This window comes from Anastrepha ludens, chromosome 6 (genome assembly GCF_028408465.1).
Source record: "Anastrepha ludens isolate Willacy chromosome 6, idAnaLude1.1, whole genome shotgun sequence".
Taxonomy (NCBI): Eukaryota; Metazoa; Arthropoda; class Insecta; order Diptera; family Tephritidae; genus Anastrepha; species Anastrepha ludens.
The window spans coordinates 74,017,955-74,042,691 of NC_071502.1; the positions used below are offsets into that span (position 1 = coordinate 74,017,955).

The 24,737-nt window shown below is 35.9% G+C and overlaps 1 protein-coding gene across 1 annotated transcript; it reads left to right on the forward strand.

Annotated features, from left to right (window-relative positions):
• The first annotated feature begins 243 nt into the window (after positions 1-243).
• On the forward strand, positions 244-24,357 carry LOC128866223 (uncharacterized). The gene is made up of 2 exons (XM_054106786.1): positions 244-864; positions 23,230-24,357. The coding sequence occupies exons 1-2, from the start codon at positions 856-858 to the stop codon at positions 23,656-23,658; spliced, it is 438 nt and encodes a 145-aa protein (XP_053962761.1). The 5' UTR covers positions 244-855; the 3' UTR covers positions 23,659-24,357.
• The last annotated feature ends 380 nt before the right edge of the window (positions 24,358-24,737 follow it).

The following is a 24,737-nucleotide window of genomic DNA, read 5'->3' on the forward strand; positions in this document are numbered from 1 at the left end:
GCTGCTCAGCAGCGGTATTGCTCCTCTCTTGCTTTTATTACTTATCGAGTTTTGTTGCTTATGGAGTTATAATTGTTTTTGTTCTGCTAAGTCGCGCAATGATGTTTATATTCTTTTTGATATTCTTTCCAATGCCACATTGCTGTCGCCGTCACAATCATCGTCGCAGTTATAGTCTCAGTCAGCTGTAGTAGTTGTCATCATGCTGTTTTTGTTTTCGTCACTCTAACGAAGATCACAACAACAAAGCGCTTTAAGCAATAAAAATTCATATATAAATGTGAATTTGTCACAGCGAATCTTGACAGTAAAATATCAAAATTTGTACCGCACAGGTCGTCGAGTGAATGCAGCTAATTTACAATTTGAAGGAAAATAATTATTGAAAGTGTGAATAGAAATCAAAGAATATCGTTTCGAGAGACAAAAACAAAAACAACTAAGCAAAAAATCGCAAGCATCATAAATGAACATCCGCTATCGAATTAAAAATGCAAAAATACTGAAAATTGCAAACATTTTTTATGATCATATTGGCTGTGATAATTAATTGTATAAATTTGTGGATATTTGATAATTGGTTAAAAAAATTTGAAAAAAAAAATAGAAACGAAAATTTGTCAACTAAAAAATCAGTGGTAAATGAAACTAGCGCTAATCGAGCAAAACAGGAGTGTGCCCAAATTTTTCCATACACACATTTTTATTGAATTTCGTTGTGCTCATTTCAAGGTGTGCCGACGTAAATACATAGTTTTGTAAACAAATTCAAATCATTACAAGGACATACCTTGGGTAACTTACTTTGAGTGTCTTCGAGTTTCAAGTGTTTGCAACGAAAAACAAATATCAGTAATGGCCAAAGTGAGTTAAAAAATATTTAAGTCAATTTCAATTATAAAGATTTTGTTGTTGGAATATTTCTATCAATAAATCTTGTATTTATTTATCTTAGACAAAATAAACTGAAAGAAATATCTTAAAGCTACTAACATATACTTAACTAACTACATATATACGTATATTGCACTAGATTAAAAGGCGGACAACTCAAAAAACTATTTTTGTAAATATTATTTTTTATTTTATTACCACCATGTTGCTTTGGGCAATTACTTATTAGGTGCGCAACTAAGTTCCTGCTGTTGGTTAATAGATGCTGCCAGCAGTGTGTGCTAGTCGATTCTAACATAACCTAAACGTCATAAACCAACCTTAGACATATGGTAAACAAACTGTTTCGACACATTAGTGATTTTGTTTTGGTATCATATGTACACTTTTGGTGTTGTGAAAATGTGTGATCTTGTGCCGAATAATCGTCATTTGCGGGAAGTGTTGATTTTCCTCTTTCATTCGAAAAAAACGGCAGCTGAAGCACATCGAGAGCTACAAAAAATGTATGAAGATGCAGCTTTAAAAGAAGATGCAGCAAAGACGGTGATTTTAATGTTGACGACCGTCCGCGTGGAGGAAGGCCAAAAGGATCCATGTCAGCTTGCTTCACTATTAGGAGTTACTTGTCAATCCATTTCCAAGCAATTGCATGCTTTGGGAATGATTCAGAAACAGGGGTTAGGTTAGGTTAGCCTGGTTCGCAATAAGCCACGCATAGACTTTTGGTCCCTCCGCTTTTGAGACGTCTTCCAGACCCTCAAACAGTGGGGCTCCCAGGCATCTTAGTCGCGTTTTTAATAATGCCGGACAAACGCACAGAAAGTGTTCTAAAGTCTCCTCAACATCCTCTCTGCATTTTCTGCATTAGTCCGTGTTAGCAATCCCTATCTTGTACGCATGTGCAGCCAATATATTATGACCTGTTAGCATACCTATGATAGTTCTGCAGTCCTTTCGCGAGAGCGTAAGCACGAATTGAGTCAGTTTTTTGTCATTAGTTCTACACATGACTTTTGCTGTTTTGCATATGGTCAGGTTTGTGGTTGTTTTGAGCACTAATACCCGCTCCCACTCCGTCTAGAGTTTTAGAGCCGTCTGTATAGATGTGAAAAGTTCTATGGCCAGGCTTCGTGCCTTTGTGCCGTCCCTCCTCTTCAATTGTAGTGCGAAACCTTCTCTCCCAATTAAAGTACGGATTCATTTAGTCCGTGCCACCTGAGCTCCACTTTCCTATTGAGCTGTGACCGAAGGTTCTGCAGGTGAATACCCCCGCAGCCATTAGCCTCCTCGCGGATTTCGCTGCCAGGTTTTCCGCCATGAGGTCAATGGGTGGCATGCTGAGTATCATTTCCAGCGCCGCCGTTGAAGTGGTTTTCATCGCTCCTGTTATGCACAGAGCAGCGAGTCGTTGAATCCTTTCCAGTGACATTAAGTATGTCAGTTTTCTTTTGGTCTAACTACTGCCGTGTAGCACCAATGCATCAGAGAGGGTGATATACCCCAAGTAACGCCTAGCACAATTTTATATGCGTACAACGCATTACTGGCCTTTTTCACCCTCTCCTCAACGTTGTGCTTCCACAGAAATTTGCTGTCCAGTATTACTCCGAGGTACCTCGCATAATCTTTGAGAAGTAGTTCGTTGTTGCCTAGCTTCGTTAGGTTCCAGTACAAAAGTACAATGTCCGTTTTTCCCGCGTTTATTCCTAGCCCTGCGCGAGATGTCCTCAGAAACAGGGGACTTGGGTTCCTTATGAGTTAAAACCAAGGGATGTTGAACGTCGTTTTTTCGCGTGTAAACAACTGCTCCAGCGGTAAAAAAGGAAAGGTTTTCTTATTCTCCACATTCTCCAGATATTGCGCCGTCCGATTATCTTCTGTTCCGATCGATGGCACATGGTCTAGCTGACCAGCAGTTCCATTCATTTGAATACATCAAAAAATGGCTTGACCAGTGGATAGCCTCAAAAGATGAGTAGTTTTACCACGACGGTATACGAGATCTACCAGACAGATGGGAAAAATGATTCACTTGTAACCATTTTTTCAGAATAAAGTTGTATTTTCATCAATAAAACAGCGAGAACTTAGTTGCACATTTAATATATAAAAACAATATTCTCACTTTCGCTTCTCACATAACTCTGAGACCTTCTTTACAAACAAGTTTAATTAGAATAATCGTCCATATAATTGTAAAATATTACTTCATTCAAATGACTGCCTCGGCGGGCTTTGCAATGGCCCATTTTCAGTAAATGTCTAGTACATTTCTAGCTCTATTGCGTCAGTAATATCCATATTTAACGGCCGCAGACCCAGGATGCAATAGGCTCTCCTCCACATCCACGAATTATTTCAATTTATTTAATTGCCAATATAATTTTGTAATTTTCGTTTTACTAGACGGCCGGCCTGCCGGTTGCCTGATGGGATACCTACCCTTCTGCAACTCCTATTATAATTTTGATCCACTTTTGGGATCAATTCAAAATTTAGCCTAAAAAACAAAGACGAGGAATCGTAACATTTAACTGATTTCGTCAAATTAATCTGCATATTCGTTTCTCAACACTGTTGAGCTATTATACTGTTACACAACCATTCTATTACATATATGGTATGCTATATGGTATACTGTTACTCCGTTATGTTATTAAAATTTCTTCCTGTTATAATGTTATATTATTGTATTGTTATGCTGTTATACAGCAATATTGCCATACTGCATTTATTTAATACTGGCCCTTATTATGAGCAACATTCGATCTTCGACTCTAGTCGAAAGTGCTGATCAAACGAATTTTCATTTGGTATTATGGTGATCATTCGTTGAAGAATAGGACTATTGTGAATTTCGATCGCTCGACGCATTTAAAATAGATAATTTTTCTCAGCTGATACAGCAAATCAAAATAAAAGAAAAAACCGATTGTGTTGAAATTCTTTGTTAACAACATTTTTAAAAGTTAAGAAAAGTATTTTTTGTGAAAATGAGTACAACGGAGTTGTGGTTCGACGATTCATCGGACGATGAAAGATTAGTGAACTAGCTAGAAGTAGAAAACAGTTGAGGGGCGCATCCAACTCCCTAGAAATGGCTTCCACTGAGTAAGTTTAGAATTTTCAAAATGTGTTGACATACTTAATACCTATTACAGAAATTTCCTTACAGATTTTTATAGATCTTTAGATTATTTAAAGAGGCGTTTATGAACCTACTGTCCCTACAGTGTACCCGAGCCAAATCCATTCCAAATATGTTAAAGCTAGCCACAATTCTGCGATTTTGTGCTCAGGGATCGTACCAATTGAGTATTGGTAATGAAGGTATGCTAGGACTTGCTCAACCCACTGTGTACAATGATGCTGAAGATATTGAAGTGGAGTCAAATAACTGAGTAGTAGAAAACATAAGAAATGAAATTTTGAGAATATTATATTGTAGAAAAATCTGAAAAGTATTAAATAGAAACCTTTACGCTACAGTTTCTGTTTTATTTTTGTTATAAATTTTCTTTATTCAATTATTCGCCATTCGAAAAAAAAATTGTATTTCAGTTCCTATACGTATTTCAGCCCATACCTACCAAGGGAAAATAATCATGTATTTCTATAAACATCACAAAAAATCACCATTATTAAGCTTAATCCATTTTGCTGCCGTTCTCACTGGTGGTCCCAAGCAATTCAGCTCCGTTGTAAATTCATCCCATTTTTTTGCTGCTTGAACTTTGGTGCACATCCCTTTTGCGAATTGTGGATTCGCCTTTCTAATTGTTGTTTGGTACTCCCGACTTTCGACCTGCATAAAATTAACAAAATTAGTATATATTTATTATTTGGTTACTATAAAACCATAAATAATTGCAAACAACTTACACTTTAACAAGTTTTCCCACAATACGCTACACGATCGAAAGCAAAATTGCATTCGACTCTAAATTCGGTAAACTACGAAAATTTCGAGAGGGTTGCACCGCTCATAATACCAAATTGACATTCTATTTTCGATCTTCGACAACCAGCGAATATCGAAGATCGAATGTAACTCATAATAGGGGCCACTGTTATGCCGTCAAAATGCAGTGTATTAAACTGTCAAATTGAGGTCTACCTAGAAACTTCCTTCTCTCTCCAAATAGTGATAAACAATTGCACACGGGATGATCATCTGTTTGTTATATATTAGTTATATTTCTTGAGGATTAAGCTAAAGTAATACCGTGTGTGCTGCAGTCCTAGGGTGGTTTAAAGTCCTTCTCCACTTCATCTTTCCAATCCAGAGGATTCCTTCCTAGGGAGGCGAATCGCTGGATCTTTATTCGCTGCACTAAGTCTATGTTTCCATAGTGTTCATTGCTCCATTGCCTGTAATACTTTTCGTCATTAACTTGCAATGGCCCAAAAAGAATCTTTCTCTCAAACACTCCAAGGGACGCCTCATCGGATATTAGCATCGCGCACGCTTCTGCGCCATACGTTAGGACGGGCATGATGAGAGCCTTATATAATGTTAATGCTGTTCTTCGAAGGAGAACTTTAACCTAATTTAGTCCAAAGTAGCCCCTGTTGACTAGAGAGATTGACCGTTGGATGTCAAGGCAGACATTATTGTCGGTGTTAACGCTGATTCTTAATTAAACTAAGTTGCTTACTACTTTGAGATCGTAACTACCACCAGTGACGTGGGTGTCGATACGCGATTGCGCCGAATATTTGTTTGATGGCAGATGATACTTCATCTTGTCTCGTTCACCACCAGACCCATTCGCTTGAATGCGGCTTTTAAATCGACAAAAAGACGGAGTTGTTAAATCAATTAGAATAAAGGACTTGCGCCTCCAGAAAAATACTTTCTGGTGCTCAGAATGTTTTATAATTTAAAAGAGTAGTCCACATACCGTCATTAACCTTATTTTTTACTTTACTCCAATATAATTACATTTGCTAATGGTTTGTGTAAAGTGATATACATTTGAATTATTTTTTCCGTTATTATGAAGATTGTAAAATACCGTTTGGTCGGACTATTGACTTCAATCTAATTGTATTGCAATAAAAAATTACTTCATTTCATTTTAGCTATTTAATTATTATTAATAACTGCGCAGTAATCCGATTGCCACCAAAATACCATTAAATAAAAACAGTACGCAAACATACATGCATACATTCCCTAGGCAAGTTTAATGGGAGAAGAATATATAAATTTTGATTAAAATGCCTTTTTAAGCACCAAACACAAATTGATTTACCTAGAATATCGTTGTTGGGTTTCAAATGCAAATAAACCCAAAATAGCAGTAAAAAAATTAAATTGTTGATTTAAATCGTTCAGCCATAAATTGCAGCTAAAGATCCGCTTTCAAATTACCTTTCAATTTGGCTTGCATTTTATGGCAATTTCATGGCAATTGTAATTGGATATTAAATTAACTGTTCACTTCAGGTCAATATGCATGTGAATAAATTCACCAGAGAAGGTTTTTGAAACCTGTAAAATTAATATATGCACATAAAGATCGCACCAGTTTTAGGCGAAGACAAGTTTAATTTCGGCTTTTGAAATATCGCTTTTGGCAAGTACCTGTATACAAGTATGGTATACGAAACAGTGTGTCCGAAAATGATATCAACATAATTGAACTGTTTTTAATAAAATATGGCAGTTATTAAAAAGTATTATATGTGTTCTCTGATGGGTGTCCCTGGACAAAACTTCTAAAATATTTCAACTTTAACACAGATTCATCATTCGTGCAGCTCCTCTACAATCTAAAGTGAAGGTATTGGTGTATCAGCTGTTGCTGAAACATTTACCATCAAGTTGGCGGGCATGAAAAGAGTGAAATCTCTTTTAAAGCAAAATTTCAGGATATACATGGAGGAATTATGCATTCACATATAGAGTTTTGGATTAATATTGTTTTACAAGAATGAAGTGTACTAGCTAAAGAAAAGAGGGAAGTATGGCATTCGAAAGAGAAAGGTAGTGCTGTCGTAGCAGCATTCGTCCCGATATTTAACAGTCACGCTTTATATTTCATATAAATGACTGACACAATATTCTTATTTCTAGCAAGCATAACCTCACCGGACGACCGCCGTAGCCGAATGGGTTGGTGCGAGATTACCATTCGAAATTCACAGAGAGAACGTTGGTTCGAATCTCGGTGAAACCAAAGTTTATAAAAACATTTTTCTAATAGCGGTCACCCCTCGGCAGGCAATGGCAAACCTCCGAGTGTATTTCTGCCATGAAAAAGCTCCTCATAAAAATATCTGCCGTTCGGAGTCGGCTTGAAACTGTAGGTCCCTCCATTTGTGGAACAACGTCATGATGCACACCACAAATAGGAGGAGGAGCTCGGCCAAACACCTAACAGAAGTGTACGCGCCAATTATTTATTTATTTTTTTTTTTATAACCTCACCCTAAGCGTTTAATATATTGCTTATTATGATACTTATAATTTATTACAAAATATTATTCTGCGTTTTTTCTACACTGGTGGTGCAAAAAGGAACAAGAGCGTGATTAAGGACCTGCTCTATGCTCTATTACACAATTTTCTCTATTACAAATACCTAAACCTTAACCAAGTATGCAATAAAAAAGGGACTCAGTTGGACATGTGCTTGTGTCCATTGATGAACCCTCAGCAGCGTTTAAGGTGGTTCCACTATTTGTCACAAGCCATGCAGGCGATTGCTAATCAGAAATGTCCATTATCGTGTTCTACTAGGATGATCGCAATGCCCTGCTTGCTGAAATTAGGCAAAATAAATTCCTTCATTCCGTTGCTGATAAGCATCTACCTGCATCTTTCAAAATATTTTTTTTATTTTTGGTGTCTTCTTCATTCACTATATATGATTTTGCTCAATGTTGAATAAAGTAAATTAATTATCTCGGCTCGTTTATTTCTGCTGCCAGTTTCGACAAAGTTTTTGGGTAAGAAAATCACACCGATTTGAGAAAGTAGGCTTCTAACAAATGTAGGGACATATTTTTCGGAGTTGGTTACTCTTTCCATTACTGATGATATTTGGAACAGCACTCTTGACTAATTCCGATGTTGCTCATTTTTTTTGAAATTTGAAAAAGCTTTTAATGAAAAGGGGTCAACAATGTACACCAAGCAAATTTAAAAGAAATGTTAAAAATTAAAAATAGTTATCTCGTTTCTTTATTTTAGCCTAAGATATGTTTAATAACCAAAGAATGTATTACGATGTTGTTTCTAAAGGTTTTTTAAATTGTTTAAACAATTATTTGCTGACATTTAAAAATTGTTGTTATTTTATCAAGGTAGTTGTGGCTTTCTCAAAGCCCCTGTAAAAACAGTTTATATATTTACACATTCATGAACAGAAATTAAAAGAGGATCTTGACTAATACCAATTTGTAAACATTTTAAACAAAATTTACGGGAAAGTGCATTTTGCTTCATAGGAATTCAATGATAATTTTCAAAAAGTTGACGGCACGGTATTATTATTATTATTATTAGAAGGCCATTACGCACTGCGACCAGAGCTGATCTATTGTGAAAGGCCTATTTTGTAACCCTAGATGTTTAGGCTTTTTAAAAATTTTAGCACAATTTTGGGTTTGTTGTTCCAAAGATTGCATGGAGATACTACGATACCACCAAGGTGGTGAAGTCTCTGTCTGCCCAACGCAGGACATTCACAAAGCACATGCTCTGAGCTTTCTATGTCCATTTCGCAAAAGCGGCAGACATTGGTCTCGGATAGACCAATATTATTTAGATGGTACCTCAGGCTGCAGTGACCTGTAAGATATCCTGTTAAAAGACGCAGATCTATTCTGCTTAGTGAGAGAAGTTTGTCAGATATTCCTTTGTTGGGACTTAGGAATAGTTTGGCTTGACGCTGACCGGCACAGTTTAGCCAGTGTGCGGCAAGTTTTCTTTCTTCCCATTTCCTAAGGAATTCATTAATGTGGCTTTTTGTGAGTCCACAGAAAGGCTCAGGACCAGTAAGTTGCATATTTGCTGCTTGTTTTGCAAGGTCATCAGCCATTTCCCTCATGTCCTTCATGTCCCGGAATCCAGCCTAGTGTTACTATGTTGAGTTGTATAAAGAGTATAAATTGTTGTACATTTGCATAGATAGAGTGCAACAGTGTGAGAAAAGAAAATACAACTTTACGAATATGCTATTGGTATTGGCTCTCCTGGTCTCTTCTATTGGGAAGATTGGGGTTTGGTTTCGATGTCATAATCATATACCCATGATTTTTCACTAGTTATGACCCTTTTAAACAAATCTGGATTATTGTTGACGTCATTCAACAATTCCTGGGCGATGCTCATGCGTCGTTGTTGTTTGGTTAAAATTTTCAGCAATTTTGGAACGAACTTTGCTGCCACACGCTTCATGCCTAAAATTTCCAAAAGGATTGCATGGCATGAGCCAATCGATATGCCGACATCCTCAGCCAGTTCTCTAATTGTGATTCGACGATTCTCCATAGCAATTTTTTTGACTTTCTCAACATTTTCAACTCGTGCGTCGTCATTCACCTCTTCGCGACCTTCTGTGAAAAGCTTGTACCACTTGTAAGCATTTTGTTAACTCAGAGTACTCTCACCATATGCCACTGTCAACATTTAAGGTGTTTTTGAGCACTTAATTCCATTTTTTACCCAAAAGTTGAGGCAATATCTTTGATCCATTTTTTTCGATAGGACGAAATCGCCGAACATACAAAACACTTGTATTATTTATGCCTTTTACAGGCAAACTAAACATGCTATATGGCTAAAACTGTGAACATATCTTCGAGACGAGAAGAAAATAATAATCGAGAAGTGGAATGTACGTAGCCGGCGAAATTTTCAAATTCACCTTATTTTTTAACAAACTTCGTATTAGCCTTCTAAAGCTACGCTTTTATTTGGAAGTATTCAAGAATTACATACCAACTAAGTAACCCCACATTTTCGGTATTCGAAAACATTTGGGCACTCGATAGTTTGTGCGACATTTCGGGATCCCAAGATTAACATCTCGAAAATTATTAAAATTATTAAATAACAAACTGACAGCTCTTATTAAAACATTCAATTCATAATATAAGAGAGAAAATATGCTTCACTAATCTATAGCAATTGAAATCAATTTGATGGTAATTCATTCAGAAGGCTCAGATAAGCCGACATAAATTTACGCCCGTTTAAACGCAATTATGTTCATGATAATAACTGTTACTTATTAAAATATAATCAGCAAAATAATTAAAAATAATAATAGCAACTTAAATAGTAGTTAACGTTCATAGTAACCCACGAATAGTATACAAAAAAAAGATAAAGAAATTAATATTGTAAAAAATAACAATTTGTTAATTAACTTTTTCGTGAAGCGTTAAACTTGTAGTACATATAAATAAAAAACTATTACTTTTTGCTTAATATATTGTTGTTACAAAAGTTATTGGCGTCGACAATGTTGTTGGCCTGCCTATATTTGTTGTATTTTACTTTTTCATTTTACATGCGCGCATTTTTCTGTATTATTGTTTTCTATGCTGCTGCAAAATCCAAGAGTGAGAAAGGTAACCTCGAGCTATATAATTATGCGCTATGCAGCCCAATTCGAAGGCAATTGCATTATTCATATTATTTAATGATCTTCTATGCATGTAAATGTTTACATTAGGGCGGGTCGACTCATGGTAGCAAAAATGATATTCATAGCAAATACAATCGACAGAGCTATTAAGTGCAATTAACTATCGTACATGTATATTTCTTATAGTGAAAAACTGTAGTTTACAAATTCTTACATATCACTTTGTTTTTCTACTTCATTCGCATATCTTTATATTCTGAATTTTTGTGTTTTATTCCATACAACTATTAACCAGAAAATGGCTTATCCTTATTTACTCTGTGGGCAAAAAGTAGGCTGAATTTGGTTGTAAAATGAAAAATCTTTATTTATTCTTATAAATCAATTTCATCCCCTTCAAAAGAATCCCCTATCGATGAAATACACTTATGCCAACGATTTTTCAATCCCCGAAACATGCCAAATAGTTCATTTCTGGCATAGCCATCAGCACCTTCTTCGATTCAGCTTTTATCTCCTCAATCGACTCAAAACGCGTTCCCCGGAGTGGTCTCTTAAGTTTTGGGAATAGCCAGAAGACACGGACCCAAATCAGGCGAATGCGGTGGTTGCGGAACGATATGCGTGGAATTACTCGTATTGGCGAAATGGTCACGAAGAACGAGTGCAGTGTGAGACGTGATACAAAAACCAAGAGTTGTTGGCCCATAATTCTGGTCTCTTTAGACGAATTGCTTCACGTAAACGACGCATTACGCTCAAATAATATTCCTTATTAACAGTTTGGCCAGGTGGAAGGAATTCATAGTGTACCACAACACGAAAATCGAAAAAAACTGTCATCATGACCTTTATTTTTGAACGACTTTGACGTGCTCTTTTCGGTCTGGCCTCGCCTTTAGCACGATATTCGCTTGATTGGTCGGTTGTTTCAGGGTCGTAAGCACAAATCCAAGTCTCATCTCCCGTAATGATGCATTTGAGCTTGTCCTGATAGTCTGAAAGCATTGTTTCACACACATCAACGCGACGACTTTTTTCCAAGAAATTGAGAGTTTTCGGTACCAAACGAGATTTGACTTTTCGTAGGCCCAAATGGTCTTTCAAAATGGTTTTCACAGATCCTTCTGATATTCCGATCATATCAGTAAGGTCTCTAACAGTCAACCGACGATTTTTGAGCACTAACTCCTTCACTTTATTGACGTGTTGGTCATCTGTTGACGTCGATGGTCGTCCGGAGCGCTCCAAGTCATCAACACGTTCTCGACCCTCTTTGAAGTCTTTGTACCACTTATAAACATTTTTCTGCGACATGGCCGAATCACCAAATGCCTTGTGCAACATGCTAAACGTTTCCGCAGCCGAAATTTCATTCCGCAAACAAAATTTGATTTGCACTTCTCTGCTCAATCAAGTCAGACATTGTAAAAATCGAAAAATGCACTCTTGGTCGTTTGGTAAACACAAGCGTAAATATATTACTGATAATGAAATTCACATGAAAGTTGGCCCAGATGCTATTAACAGTGTTGCCAACTCATGAAAATAATAACTAGAGCGAAATTTTAATCCCGCGAAGTTTGACAAATAAATTCACCTTACTTTTTGCCCACAGTATATACTTATCTAAGAGTAAGTCCAAGGCGTATCTATAGAAGCTCGTGCGATTAGAATAGTTGATTTCTTCTTGTTCAATTCGCCTTTAATTTAGAATGCCAGTAAAACGGAAGAACGCAAAGTTTTTGTTGTGCTGTGCATGTTCGGCAAACTAATTTTATCTATTTGCCATTCATTTCATTCTTCTATTATATTTTCCTTGACATTACTAATTTAAAAAATTTGTTGTTGCTCGAGAGCCACCACTTTGTACAGACTTGCCTTGGTTTGCACCAGCACATTCAATATAACCGGTTGCGATAACAAGCTGATATGCGCTTCTATTGCCATTACTGTTTCGGCTGTTTTGGCTTTTTTCTTCATTTAAATTTAATGCAAATATTTACATTTCCTCACTTTTCCAAGCCTTTGTTTTCCTTCTTTAGATTATCGCTTTACATTTTTTGTTTTATTTTGTTTCCAGCTGAATTAAAAAAAAAATTGTCTGAGAGATTTATGATTTTTTTAATTGTAAAATATGGCTGGCTTCCAACAAGCTCATTAACACATGGCAGGTAATATTTCATCGAGTCGAGAACTTGACCACTGAATTAAACAGCAATAAAATTCTGAAAAGTTCATGCCTACGGCAATATTTCATTAAATCGAAGACTTGAACTCTGAATTAAAAATCGTAAAATTATAAAAAATTTATATAAATGCCTTCAACAACAATACGAAGAAGTTATACGTAAGTAAATTGAATATGAAGTTGATTAGTCTATGTGATTAATCTTTTTTAAGAAATATATATTTACATAATATAAAAATGCTATGCAAATTTTCTAATTTTATCAGCCATACACAAATTTTATTCAAACTATATGAATACCAGCGCTTTTCGAGAATTGCATAAGGTTTTTTAACGAGGTCGATTGGTGTGGATAGGCTGTGGTGTTGTTTTGGCAATCCCCATGACTGTTACACGGCATGAATGTGCAAGTGATAAATAAGTGCACTTATCAAAATGAGTGCTCGTTGACGAAACTTTTTGACCGAAAAGACGTCTTTAGGAAGAAATACATCTACAAAAGGTTTGGAGAGGATTTTTTTTGCCGTGGGCGTCATTTGCCTGTAGCTCTTTGCAAACGATGCGAGTGCAATGATATTTGCCAATGATATTTGCCGTAGGAGTGCTTGAAGCTATAACTAGCAAGGTGTAATTTTTTATTTTTTTTCTAAAATTATTATGCATAATCAAAATTTGGCTCACTTGGCTCCACTATAATATGGATATTTTTATTTATTAATTTAACGTTTTCTTCGACACATTTGGCCAGATTCGAATATTTTTTGTCAATAAGGCGATAGAGAGGTTATTTTAATGATAGCCTACTTAAATCGGTATTCTCTTTAAGTTATATGACTACTTAATTTAAACATGCCGCTCAGATTTAGTGGATGTATAAAACAAAGACACTAACATTTAACAACTACAAAACAAAAACACTGAAAATTTGTATTTGAAATTTTCGGACTCCTGGAAGTCGCCGTACCCGAATGAGTTGGTGCGTGACTACCATTCTGAAGTGCGTTGGTTTGTATCTCCGGGCATGAAACACCAAAAAAATGTGTTCTATTTTTTCTGTTCTGAGGTTGCCCCTCAGCAGGCAATGGCAAACCGCCAACAAGAAGCACGCCGCAAATTGGAAAAGGAGCTCGGCCAAACTGCCAAAAAGCGTGTAAGCGCTAATTATATATAAATACAATATATACCAGGATGTTCAATAATGTGTGTGACTGACACATAGATGGCGGCACTAGTACTAAATCAATATTTTTTTCGAAAGTTGGCAACCTTTTTAGGCTTACTGTCAAAATCATATGTTAAGCCGACCATTTGTTTACAAGTTACAGTGCTTTAAGTGACGCTACTTTTGAGTTTTAAAAAAAGATTAATTCAAAGCAATTCCGTGTGCTGATTTATCATTGTTTTTTAATGAAAAAAATACCGTTCAATGCCAGGAATGGCTTGAAAAACATTACTCGGACTCTGCTCCATCAAAAAGAAGCATTTGTTATTGGTATGCCGAATTCAAACGTGGTCGTACAGACACCGATGACATTCCATCTACTGGAAGGCCAAATGACGCTGTTATTCCGGAAAACGTTGAAAAAACACTGAAAATCATTATGTCCGACCGTAAAGTGAAAGTGCAGCAGGCAGTGTACACACCATAGTACACGAACATTTGGGTATGAAAAAGGTGTTTTCCAAATGGGTGCCGCGTTTCCTCACACCGGAGCAAAAACAACAACGAATCGATGATTCAAAGAGCTATTTGGACATGTTTATGCGCAATAAGTCGGAGTGTTTGTGTCGGTACATCACAATGGATGAAAAATGGATCCACCATTTCACTCCAGAGTCAAATCGGCAGTCTGCTGAGTGGCATGCAGCCTTGAAAGCCGCCCAAAGCGACGAAAAAGGCAGCAGTCGGCTGGCAAGATTATGGCGTCTGTATTTTGGGATGCGCATGGAATAATATTCATCGACTATCTCCAGAAGGGGCAGACCATCAACAGCGACTATTATATAGCGTTATTGGAGCGTTTGAAAGACGAAATCGTAAAGAAACGGCCTCATATGGCGAAGAAAAAAGTGTTGTTCCAATGCACCGTGTCACAAATCAATGAAAACGATGGCAAAATTGAACGAATTGGGCTTCAAATTGCTTCCCCATCCACCGTACTCTCCAGATTTGGCCTTCAGCGACTAGTGGCTCTTCGCAGACCTCAAAAAGATGCTCCGTGGTAAGAGATTTGTCTCAAGTGATGAAGTAATCGCCGAAACTGAGGCCTATTTTGAAGGTAAAGAAAAATCGTTTTACAAAGGCGGTATCGAAAGATTGGAAAAGCGTTGGAATGATTGTATCTCCCTAAAAGGGGACTATGTTGATGAATAAAAACGAATTTTGGCAAAAAAATGGGTTTTAATTAATTAGTCCCACACATTATTGAACGAAGTGTCTATACTCCAATATTTAGTATAAGCAAAGGAAGGAAAACAAGGACTTTACATACATATGTCGTTTAGTTGTTAATACAATAAAAGGTCAAATACTTTACTTTCCTCTGCACATCTTTTGTTTTCTCACTCTACTTAAACTGCCATGCCCTGGGACTTACTTTTCTAATAAAAAAACTTGCGGAACAAACATTGTTAAAAAAATAAAAATAAATAATTGGCGCGTACATTTCTGTTAGGTGTTTGGCCGAGCTCCTCCTCCTATTTGTGGTGTGCGTTTTGATGTTGTTCCACAAATGGAGGGACCTACAGTTTCAAGCCGACTCCGAACGGCAAATATTTTTATGAGGAGATTTTTAATGGCAGGAATACACTCGGAGGTTTGCCGTTGCCTGCCGAGGGGCGACCGTTATTAAAAAAATGTTTTTTTTTTTTATAAATTTTGCTTTCACCGGGACTCGAACCAACGACCTCTCTGTGAATTCCGAATGGTAGCCACGCACCAACCCATTCGGCTACGGTGGCCGCCGTATATTCTGCCGATATCCATGATAAAATGTTTTCTTAATTTTAGTCCTAAAACTGGCTTGCCCATTTCTATGAGTTGAGCGCCTTAAAAAAAATCTTCGTAAGCACATATTTTTACTATACCTATGTGCTTACTATAAAAGCCTATCGAACTGAATATTTTTTAATCTTTCCCAAATTTTTTTATGCACGTACATAGGTATATATTAATATATGATTAGAATGTCACCATCCAAGTTCCCTTCTTAATTTGTTCATCAAAATGTTGTTGAAAGAGCTCACTGGCTATCTTCCCTCGAACCAGCTAAGCTGAATACGCAAAACGAAACTTCAACAATATTAAAAAGCGGAAAAACAGTGAAAATTGTAAAATAAAATTAAATAAAAGAACATAAATTATATTTACCACTGTGCACAGGCATCATTTATCAAAATAAATAAAAAAGGCGGCATAAGAAGAGCAATACCGGGGACTTATACTACAAGCTTATACGAGGACTTATACAACAAATGTTTTTTTTAGTACGAAAGGGAGAATAACTCAAATCTTATTTAGAATTAAATAAGCAATACGTTTTGTAAAAACCATCAACTCTCTGTGACTTAAGATAATCAATTGAAGGGAGAACGCGAGACTTTTTGAAATCATAATGATTCGGACTTTAATTCTTGGCTTGAAACTAAAATTGTACTCCATCACATACCGTCAATTCATTATATGTGCAAATTAATACAAATTATTTTATTTACAGAATTTTAAGTGAGTGCATTCAACACGGAAATTTCCCTTTTTGGAATTGTACTAAACACTTAAAAAAATATTCTTTTACATCAACTGAAAGTTTGACCCCTAGTTTTTGAAAGAATTCGTTTGTTAGTTTGAAAAATATTTCACCGTTATATATACATATATAAGTAGGTATGTATATAATGTTTTCCAAACAGAGGTGTTATTTTGATATTCAAAGAAAAATGCTATTTTTTAATATAAGTGATCGGATGTTTATTTCATTATAAAGAGGAAGTTATGCCGTTAATAGTGGAAAATAAATAATATCAGACAAATGACCACCACGACCACGCTTACAGGACAATATCCTTTCCAAAGTGGCTGTCCTATGTCTTCGATAGCCTCACGAATTCCATCTTTGAGGTCTTGAATCGACCCTGGGCTGTTGGCGTAGATCTTCTCTTTCACGTGGCCCCAAAGAAAAAAGTCAGAAGGTGTTAAATCACAAGATCTCGATGGCCAATTGTGATCACCTCTTCGAAAGATAACACGGTGCAGAAACTTTCCCATAAAAGATCAATGGTTTTGTTTCTTGTGTGGCATGTGTGTGGCATGTAGCGCCGTCTTGTTGAAAATAAGCGTTGTCCAGATCAATACCATCCAAATCCGGCCATAAAAAATGGTTAATCATCTTTCGATAGCGCAATCCATTCAGCGTTAACACCTGTTAGTGGAAAACCCTATATTATATAATGCTTAATTGCCGGTTACACCAATTGCTTTGGATTTGACTGAGCTCGTCCTCCTATTTATGGAGTGCATCTTGATATTTTTCCACAAATGGTGGGACCTACAGTTTTAAGCTGACTCCGAGCGGTAGGTGATTTTTATATAGAACTTTTTTCATGGCAGAAATACCCTCAGGAGTTTGTCATTATCTGTCGAGGGGTTACCACTATTAGGAAAACATTGGGGCGTCAAACCTCTGCCCTACTGAATGGCGGTCACGCACCAACCCATGCGGCTACATCGGCTATTAGATGCTTGATATAATCTTTCCAAATGCTAAACTTTTCCCAAAATGCTTCATAAGGCAACCGTTGGTGTAAATCCTGCTACATACTCCTATTCAGATACTTCCTAGCCTCTTCTTCCAACTCATCTAAATTTTTACATTTCAACTTTTCACTACATTCTTTTTAGTTATCATTCAAAGACAGTTACTCTATCTCGCCATTTTCAACGATGACTCCAAAATTCCGCTATTTAAGCTGTCAAGAAACATGAAATTGTCAATAGAATAGGCAATATTGCATATTACAAAGTTAAAAAAACCAATACAGCTCACTAAAAACTTTGATAATAGTGCTTATTTAAGGCAGAAAATATAAAAGTAAAGATGCTTAATTACTTAACCGGGATCTTTAAAAAAGTTTAGCTATAAAAGTCTTCCTGATTCCATATGTATATTTATATGTACACATCTTGTGCTTACGGTAACTGAAATCAAAATTCCCAACTTCACATTATGAAGTAAATGCAATGTAGAAAAAATATTAGATACATTTTCTATGTGCTTGAGCAACTATACTAGTGAAAATACCTACAATCAGTGGAGCCCGCTTCAGAATATAAAGTAATACTTACGTACTTATACTCGTAGTATTCATGTAAATTTCATCAGTTATATTACAGTGAAGCGCATAATCAACATAAGTTTGCAGCTTAAATTAGTATACTTATACTCAGATTAACAGAAATAATTATTGAAATATGAGGAAGAAACTGAAATCATAGATTATGAGACTATTTTCGTGACATAAGAGCCGGAGAGGTTAGACCTATGTTTAAGTACTTATGTATATCCGGCAGTTGTGACAGAAAGGGTTAAAAGTATAATTTCGAAATAAGATAATAAATTCTGATTATACAAACATAAATATGTATGATATCATTTGTGTATATTTGCAATGTTTTGCCATCACGTGTCAGTAGCATGCAATCTGGGATCTGCGGCAAATAATTTATGTAAATGCTGAATAGTTAATGTAGAGGCGGTGGCGTATGAGCGACGTACAGTGTAGGTAGTGCAGTGCCGGTAGTCACAGATCTGGAAATCATTTGCCCTTCGAAATCAATAATTATATATTGTACTATTAAGATTTCAATACTTCACGTTTTGAATTATGAAACCTTCGATCCCATACGCACTGAAATGAAATATGAATTCGCACATCAATGCAGTCAATGAAGGAAAAAAGGAAAAAAGAATGAAAAAAGAGAATGCTGGTATACAATTTTTTAATACTGAATGAACATTCAGATGAATGCGAGTTTTGTTTTATGTGTATGCATTCATTCATTTCTTTGCCGCAGACAGCTCTGTGTATCTCAATTCAATTGATAATGTTTGTTAGTGTCTAAAATCATTAGTTTACCTTCGCAGTAGACCAACAATGGATGATTAAAAACAAATTAAAATTGAATTAAGCACGGTTTAGCGTGCAAAACATGTGAGGAAGTATAAAATATTTTATTTGCTAAAATAAAATGTTTCTTAATAAAATATAAAAATGTTCTTTAATAAATAAATAAGAGTAAATATATAACTAAGCAAATAATTAAAATGATTAAACAAATTTGCTTTTGATGTTTATCATTCGCAGCGCGCAAATTGCTTGACTACTCACTGTTTAAGTAGGTGTGTGCATATGTAGCTAGTTCATAATATGTAGAGGAAACCCAACCCAAACTTTTAAACAACTTGTTATGTTACCAACTCAAAATCGTGATTTCATTCTTTTCCTAATGGTTTTGGTTTTTTTGTATGGTAGTACAAGTGTGAGATTGTGTGCATGCATTCTTTTAGTTTTTTATTTTTATTGATACGGACATAAATTAATTGTTTTAATTTGATGAACAAGCTGCAAAAATTTAATGCAAATTATGCTATTAACAAAATGTTGTCGAAATGCACGTCAACGGTGAGCACAACAATTAATTTTGTTTTGTGGAGAGGTATAATGAGAAGTTCACGAAAGATGAAATAGGCATCGGAAGACAATAATAGATACATAGAACGAGTTGGATATTTTCGTAGTTGTCCAACTGGTGGTTCAGGTGGTGCTACAACTACTACTACTTTTTGGTTGTAATTTTAATATAAAAAAAATAAATAATAATAAAATAAAATGTACAAAAATAACATATTATGTATGATTTTACTAGACTTAAGCTTACTTGGACACTTTGCTTTTGAGTAAAAAGTCTGTGACTACGACAGTTTTCAAAATATTTGTATATTATATAATATATTTTTTTTCTATTAATAATATTTTTAAGTACCCTCATTAAACTAATTAAATTACGTTGAATGATCGGTCTGACAATGGCGTTAGCAAATATATGTTACTAATTTTCTTTATGTTTCATAAGGTTGCTCACGCAAAAATGGCTGTTAACGCAAAAATGAATATTTAATTTAAACTGATATACCTACTAGGCAAGTATAGAAAACGAGGTAAAAAATATATGTATATATTTATATAATATGTAAACAATACAAAACTTGAGCGACGTTGAAAAATTGTTGAAATCAATTAAGTGGTTGCAGAAACTTGATTTTTATTCATAGCCAAAATTCCATTAAATAAAAAAACAAAATGACCAAAATAAATGAAATAAAACGTGTTCGTTATCTTAATATTTATGCAAAAATATGCCGATTATAACAATGCAGAAAACAGCTGCTTTCTAGTTTATTGAACACAACCTTTAAGATGGTTTTAATGCTTCAGAAAGCTCAATGTAACGGGTGATTTTTTAGCTTTTTCAACAGTTGGTTTAAACAGCTGACGCACGTTTCGTGTTTTGTTTCACTGTCAATTTAACCGTGAATCGTCTTACAAACGAATAACGCTTGCAAATCATTGAATTTTATTATAAAAATGCGTGTTCTGTTAAGAAAGTTTAGCGCGCGCTTCTTCCATTTTATGGTCAGTTTAATCGACCCACTGAAGCGGCTATTCGAGCTATTGTGACTAAATTTAGAACCAAATTTACATTATTGGATATCAAACCATCAACACGCTTACGTAGAGTGCGAACTGAAGAAAAAATCGCAGCTGTATCGGCCAGTGGGATTTAGGTATGAAGCTTTTCAAAATACAGCTGGTGCAAGAATTGAAGCCGAACGACCTACCGCAAAGCAGAATTTTTGGTGAATAGGCTCTCGGAAAGTTGGCCGAAGATCCACTTTTTTATCGAAAAATTGTGTTCAGCGACGAAGCTCATTTTTGGATCAATGGGTACGTAAATAAGCAAAATTGTCGATCTTGGAGTGAAGATCAGCCAGAAGAATTGCAAGAGCCACCAATGTATCCAGAAAAGGTCACAGTTTGGTGCGGTTTATGGGCTGTAGGTATCATTGGACTGTACTTCTTCAAAGATGCTGCGATTTGAAAGCTAACTGCGAATGGTGAGCGCTACCGTGAAATGATATCCAATTTTTTTTGCCCAAAATACAAGAGCTTGACTTGCATGACATATGGTTTCAGCAAGACGGTGCCACATGCCACACAGCACGCGTAACAATGGACTTGTTGAGAGGCGAGTTCGGTGAACATTTTATTTCAAGTTCAGGACCTGTCAATTGGCCACCCAGATCATGCGATATAACGCCTTTAGATTATTTTTTGTGGGGCTATGTTAAAGCTCATGTCTATGCAGACAAGCCTGCTTCAATTAACGCATTGGAAGACAACATTAAAAAATTTATATGTGAGATACCGGCCGAAACATTGGAAAGAGTATGCCAAAATTGGACTAAGCGGATGGACCATATGAAGCGCAGTCGCGGTCAACATTTGCATGAAATAATCTTCAAACATTAAATTATATGGACTGTACTATCGATTTAAATAAAAACTTCATGGATTTTTCTGAATTTTACGGGTGTTTTTTTGAAAAACTTTCCTATAGCTCTTAAAAAATCACCCTTTATTATAATGGGTGGTTAAGTTTCAAGGGCCGATGTTGATTTTGAATAGAATACAACTTTTTAAAGAAATTATTGTCATTTCTCTTTATTATGATAGTATTGGTATGGCTCAATTACGTGTGAAACAAAAGATCGGCCAAATGGCCGCCGTGGCTTCGGCGGCACACCTCCATCCGGTGGTCTAAATTTTCGATGACGCTGAGGCATATTGAGGTTCTATACCGTTAATGTGCCGAATTATCTCATCCTTTAGCTCTGGAATTGTTGCTGGCTTATCGACGTACACCTTTTCGTTTAAATAACCCCAAAGAAAGAAGTCCAACGGTGTCTTTGACGTTTAGGTGTGGTTCACATTCAACATCGGCCCGTCAAATTTAACCACCTTTTACTTGGGGGTACTACAAGTAGAATAACGCTTACATATGCCGTTGCAGTGCCATACGTACAAAGAGTTCATTTATTGTTCTAAGATGACGTTTTACAACATTTAGTTTCACTTATATGTTTTTAATATTTTTATAAGATCAAGCAAACAATAACTCTTGTCGACAAATGCTACGTATTATGAGTTCAATAAACAATTGAAAGGCAGGGTCCTCTTTCGATAAAAAACCATACTCCATTAGTGGCTGCTGTTGTTGTAACAGCATACAAATTCCGATAATCTTTGTGGGAATCTTGCTGAAGTGACAGTCTTTGGCCGAATATAAATCGGAGTTGATCCGGTAACTTAAAATTGGCTCATCCTGCTTGTTCTCTGAATTAAATGGATATGTCGCAAAAATGTATTGGATGCCGAAAAAGGTGATAACGCACTTGAATCAGATTGATTTATGGATCAAGGATCGTTTCGCGTAGTTAATTCGTTTTAAATAAGATGCAGCGATGAACTGTATGAACCTTAACACACACCTACATGCCATAGTATCGACATTGAAGCTTCAGTGCAAAGTAAACTTTGATCACTTAAACACATTGATGGGAAACAAATATGAAGGCGGCTAGAAACAAAATGGAAGTACCAAGTATTGAAATACTCGTCTGAAATGGGAAATCCTACCCCACCCGCCATATACATATATATAGTATATATATAATTGGCGCGTACACCCTTTTTGGGTGTTTGTCGAGTTCCTCCTCCTATTTGTGGTGTGCGTCTAGATGTTGTTCCACAAATGGAGGGACCTACAGTTTTAAGCCAACTCCGAAGGGTAGATATTTTTATGAGGAGCGTTTTCATGGCAGAAAACCGAAAACCACACGCCATATTCTCAAGATATTCCGTCGTCCGATTATCACCAATTCCGATCGATGGCACGTGGTCTAGCTGACCAGCAGTTCCATTCATATGAAGACATCAAAAAATGGCTTGATCCGTGGATAGCCTCAGAAGATGAGTAGTTTTACCGTGACGTTATACGAGATCCACCAGAAAGATGGGAAAAGTAGTAGGCAGCGATGAGCTTAGTTGCGCACCGATAATTACCAATAAGTTTTACCAAATCATATTGAACAGATCGTAGCAGTAGAGCTAAGATTGACAGTCTTGAATAACTTATCTAAAGTTTGACAATTTAAAGATCAGATAAATAAAATAGCCGCTCTACTACTACTGCATGTCCGATATGCTTTGAGTTTACCAAGTATCCATGATTTGAAAGCTTATAAACTTTCAAAACAAATTCATATCTGAAATACTTTCGCTTTCCCTGGAATTACATTTTTAACTTAAATCTTTACTAATCACTTACCTTGAAATATAAGACTTTACTATTTAAATTCTCAAATAAAAAATTTAAGATAAACACTTTAAACATTTCCTTCTTCCTTTCCCTTATTCCAGTTCGTCGTCATCGCACTCTGCGTTTTTGCGTCACTGGCTGCCCACAATCTTTGTGTCTATGCGCAGGAACGCATTAATAATTATTTGGATGTTGAGACTCCAAATTTTTTCCAATACAATTCACCACTGAGGCAACCGGATAGTCTACGCTCGCCGCAATACTTTGATTTCCTGAGTACACTGTACCGCCGAGATGCCACTAAGGCGGATCTTTTCCGTCCGTACGTGAGATCCCGTCGGGCCGCTGTCGATGCACCGCTCTCTGTGCCATTAGATGTGTCTTTGTCGCCTGTGGCCGCCGTTGCAGCGTCGGGAGCTGCATTGCTCGATGAGCGCCCACGTCGCGCCATCGTTTTCCGGCCGCTGTTTGTCTACAAGCAACAACAAATTCGTAAGGAGGATTTGTCGAAACGTCGTCGTCGCGTGTAAGACAATCTAACAAAAAAAAAGCAAAGATAAAACTTTTTATCCTTTTTGGCCATCTAAAAGTTACACTGCGATCTTACGTTTTTATTTTTTTTATACTTAATCTTTATTCACATTTTATATTTTACATTTTGTATTTTGTATTTATGAAATTGCATTCGACCTTTTCTTGCATCCACTTTACACTTCAATCGCCCTTTTCACCCATAAATTCCTAATTTTTTATTAGCTTACATACATTCACTTAACTCAACGTTTATAATCATTTTAAAGCAGCACATTTTTTCGTAACTTAAAGAAAAGAAAATAGAATATGGAATAATCTCGAATTCCGTCACGAAACATTGTTCATAAAATATTTGTATGAATTAAATTTTTTGATATATCCCTATATATATGTATGTATGTATGCACTAATTGGTCTAGACTTAGTTTCTTATAATTTAAGTATGTGGAATAAAATTTGGAATTCAATTTCTTTCTTAACTGAGCATAATTTAAGGAGCGAATATTTGTTACTGTAAAACATAACAAATATGTGTGAACCGATGTTAGTTTTATTAACTGTGTTGAAAATAAGTTACAAAATTATGTAAAAGTAAATTGTTAAATTCTTTTTAGTCAAAATCTAAATGCACGCCATTATAACTAATTTATAAATTTTAAATATTTATGTATATACATAACCAAATAAATGAACATTTTTATACCCCATTTGTTTTTTTTTAATTTTGACTATATTGGCGATTTGGAAGTTTATGTTTGGATTTTATTTTAGGAAGGATGAAAGTTTTCGCGCTTTTACATATTCTACGAGGGGTGCCTTTTATATGTCGGGATTAGAGAACAAAAACAAATTTTAATCATCGAAAATCACTTTATTGTTTTTCAAAATATTCTCCATGAAGATCTATACACTTTTGCATGCGTTTGAACCAATTGTCGAAGCACTTTTGCCACTCTGAATGAGGTACCTCCAAAACATGCATTCTGAATGCCGCAACTGCTTCTTTAGGTGTTTTTTACATACGGGAATAAAAAGAAGTCATTCGGTGCCAAGTCAGGACTATACGGCGGATGAC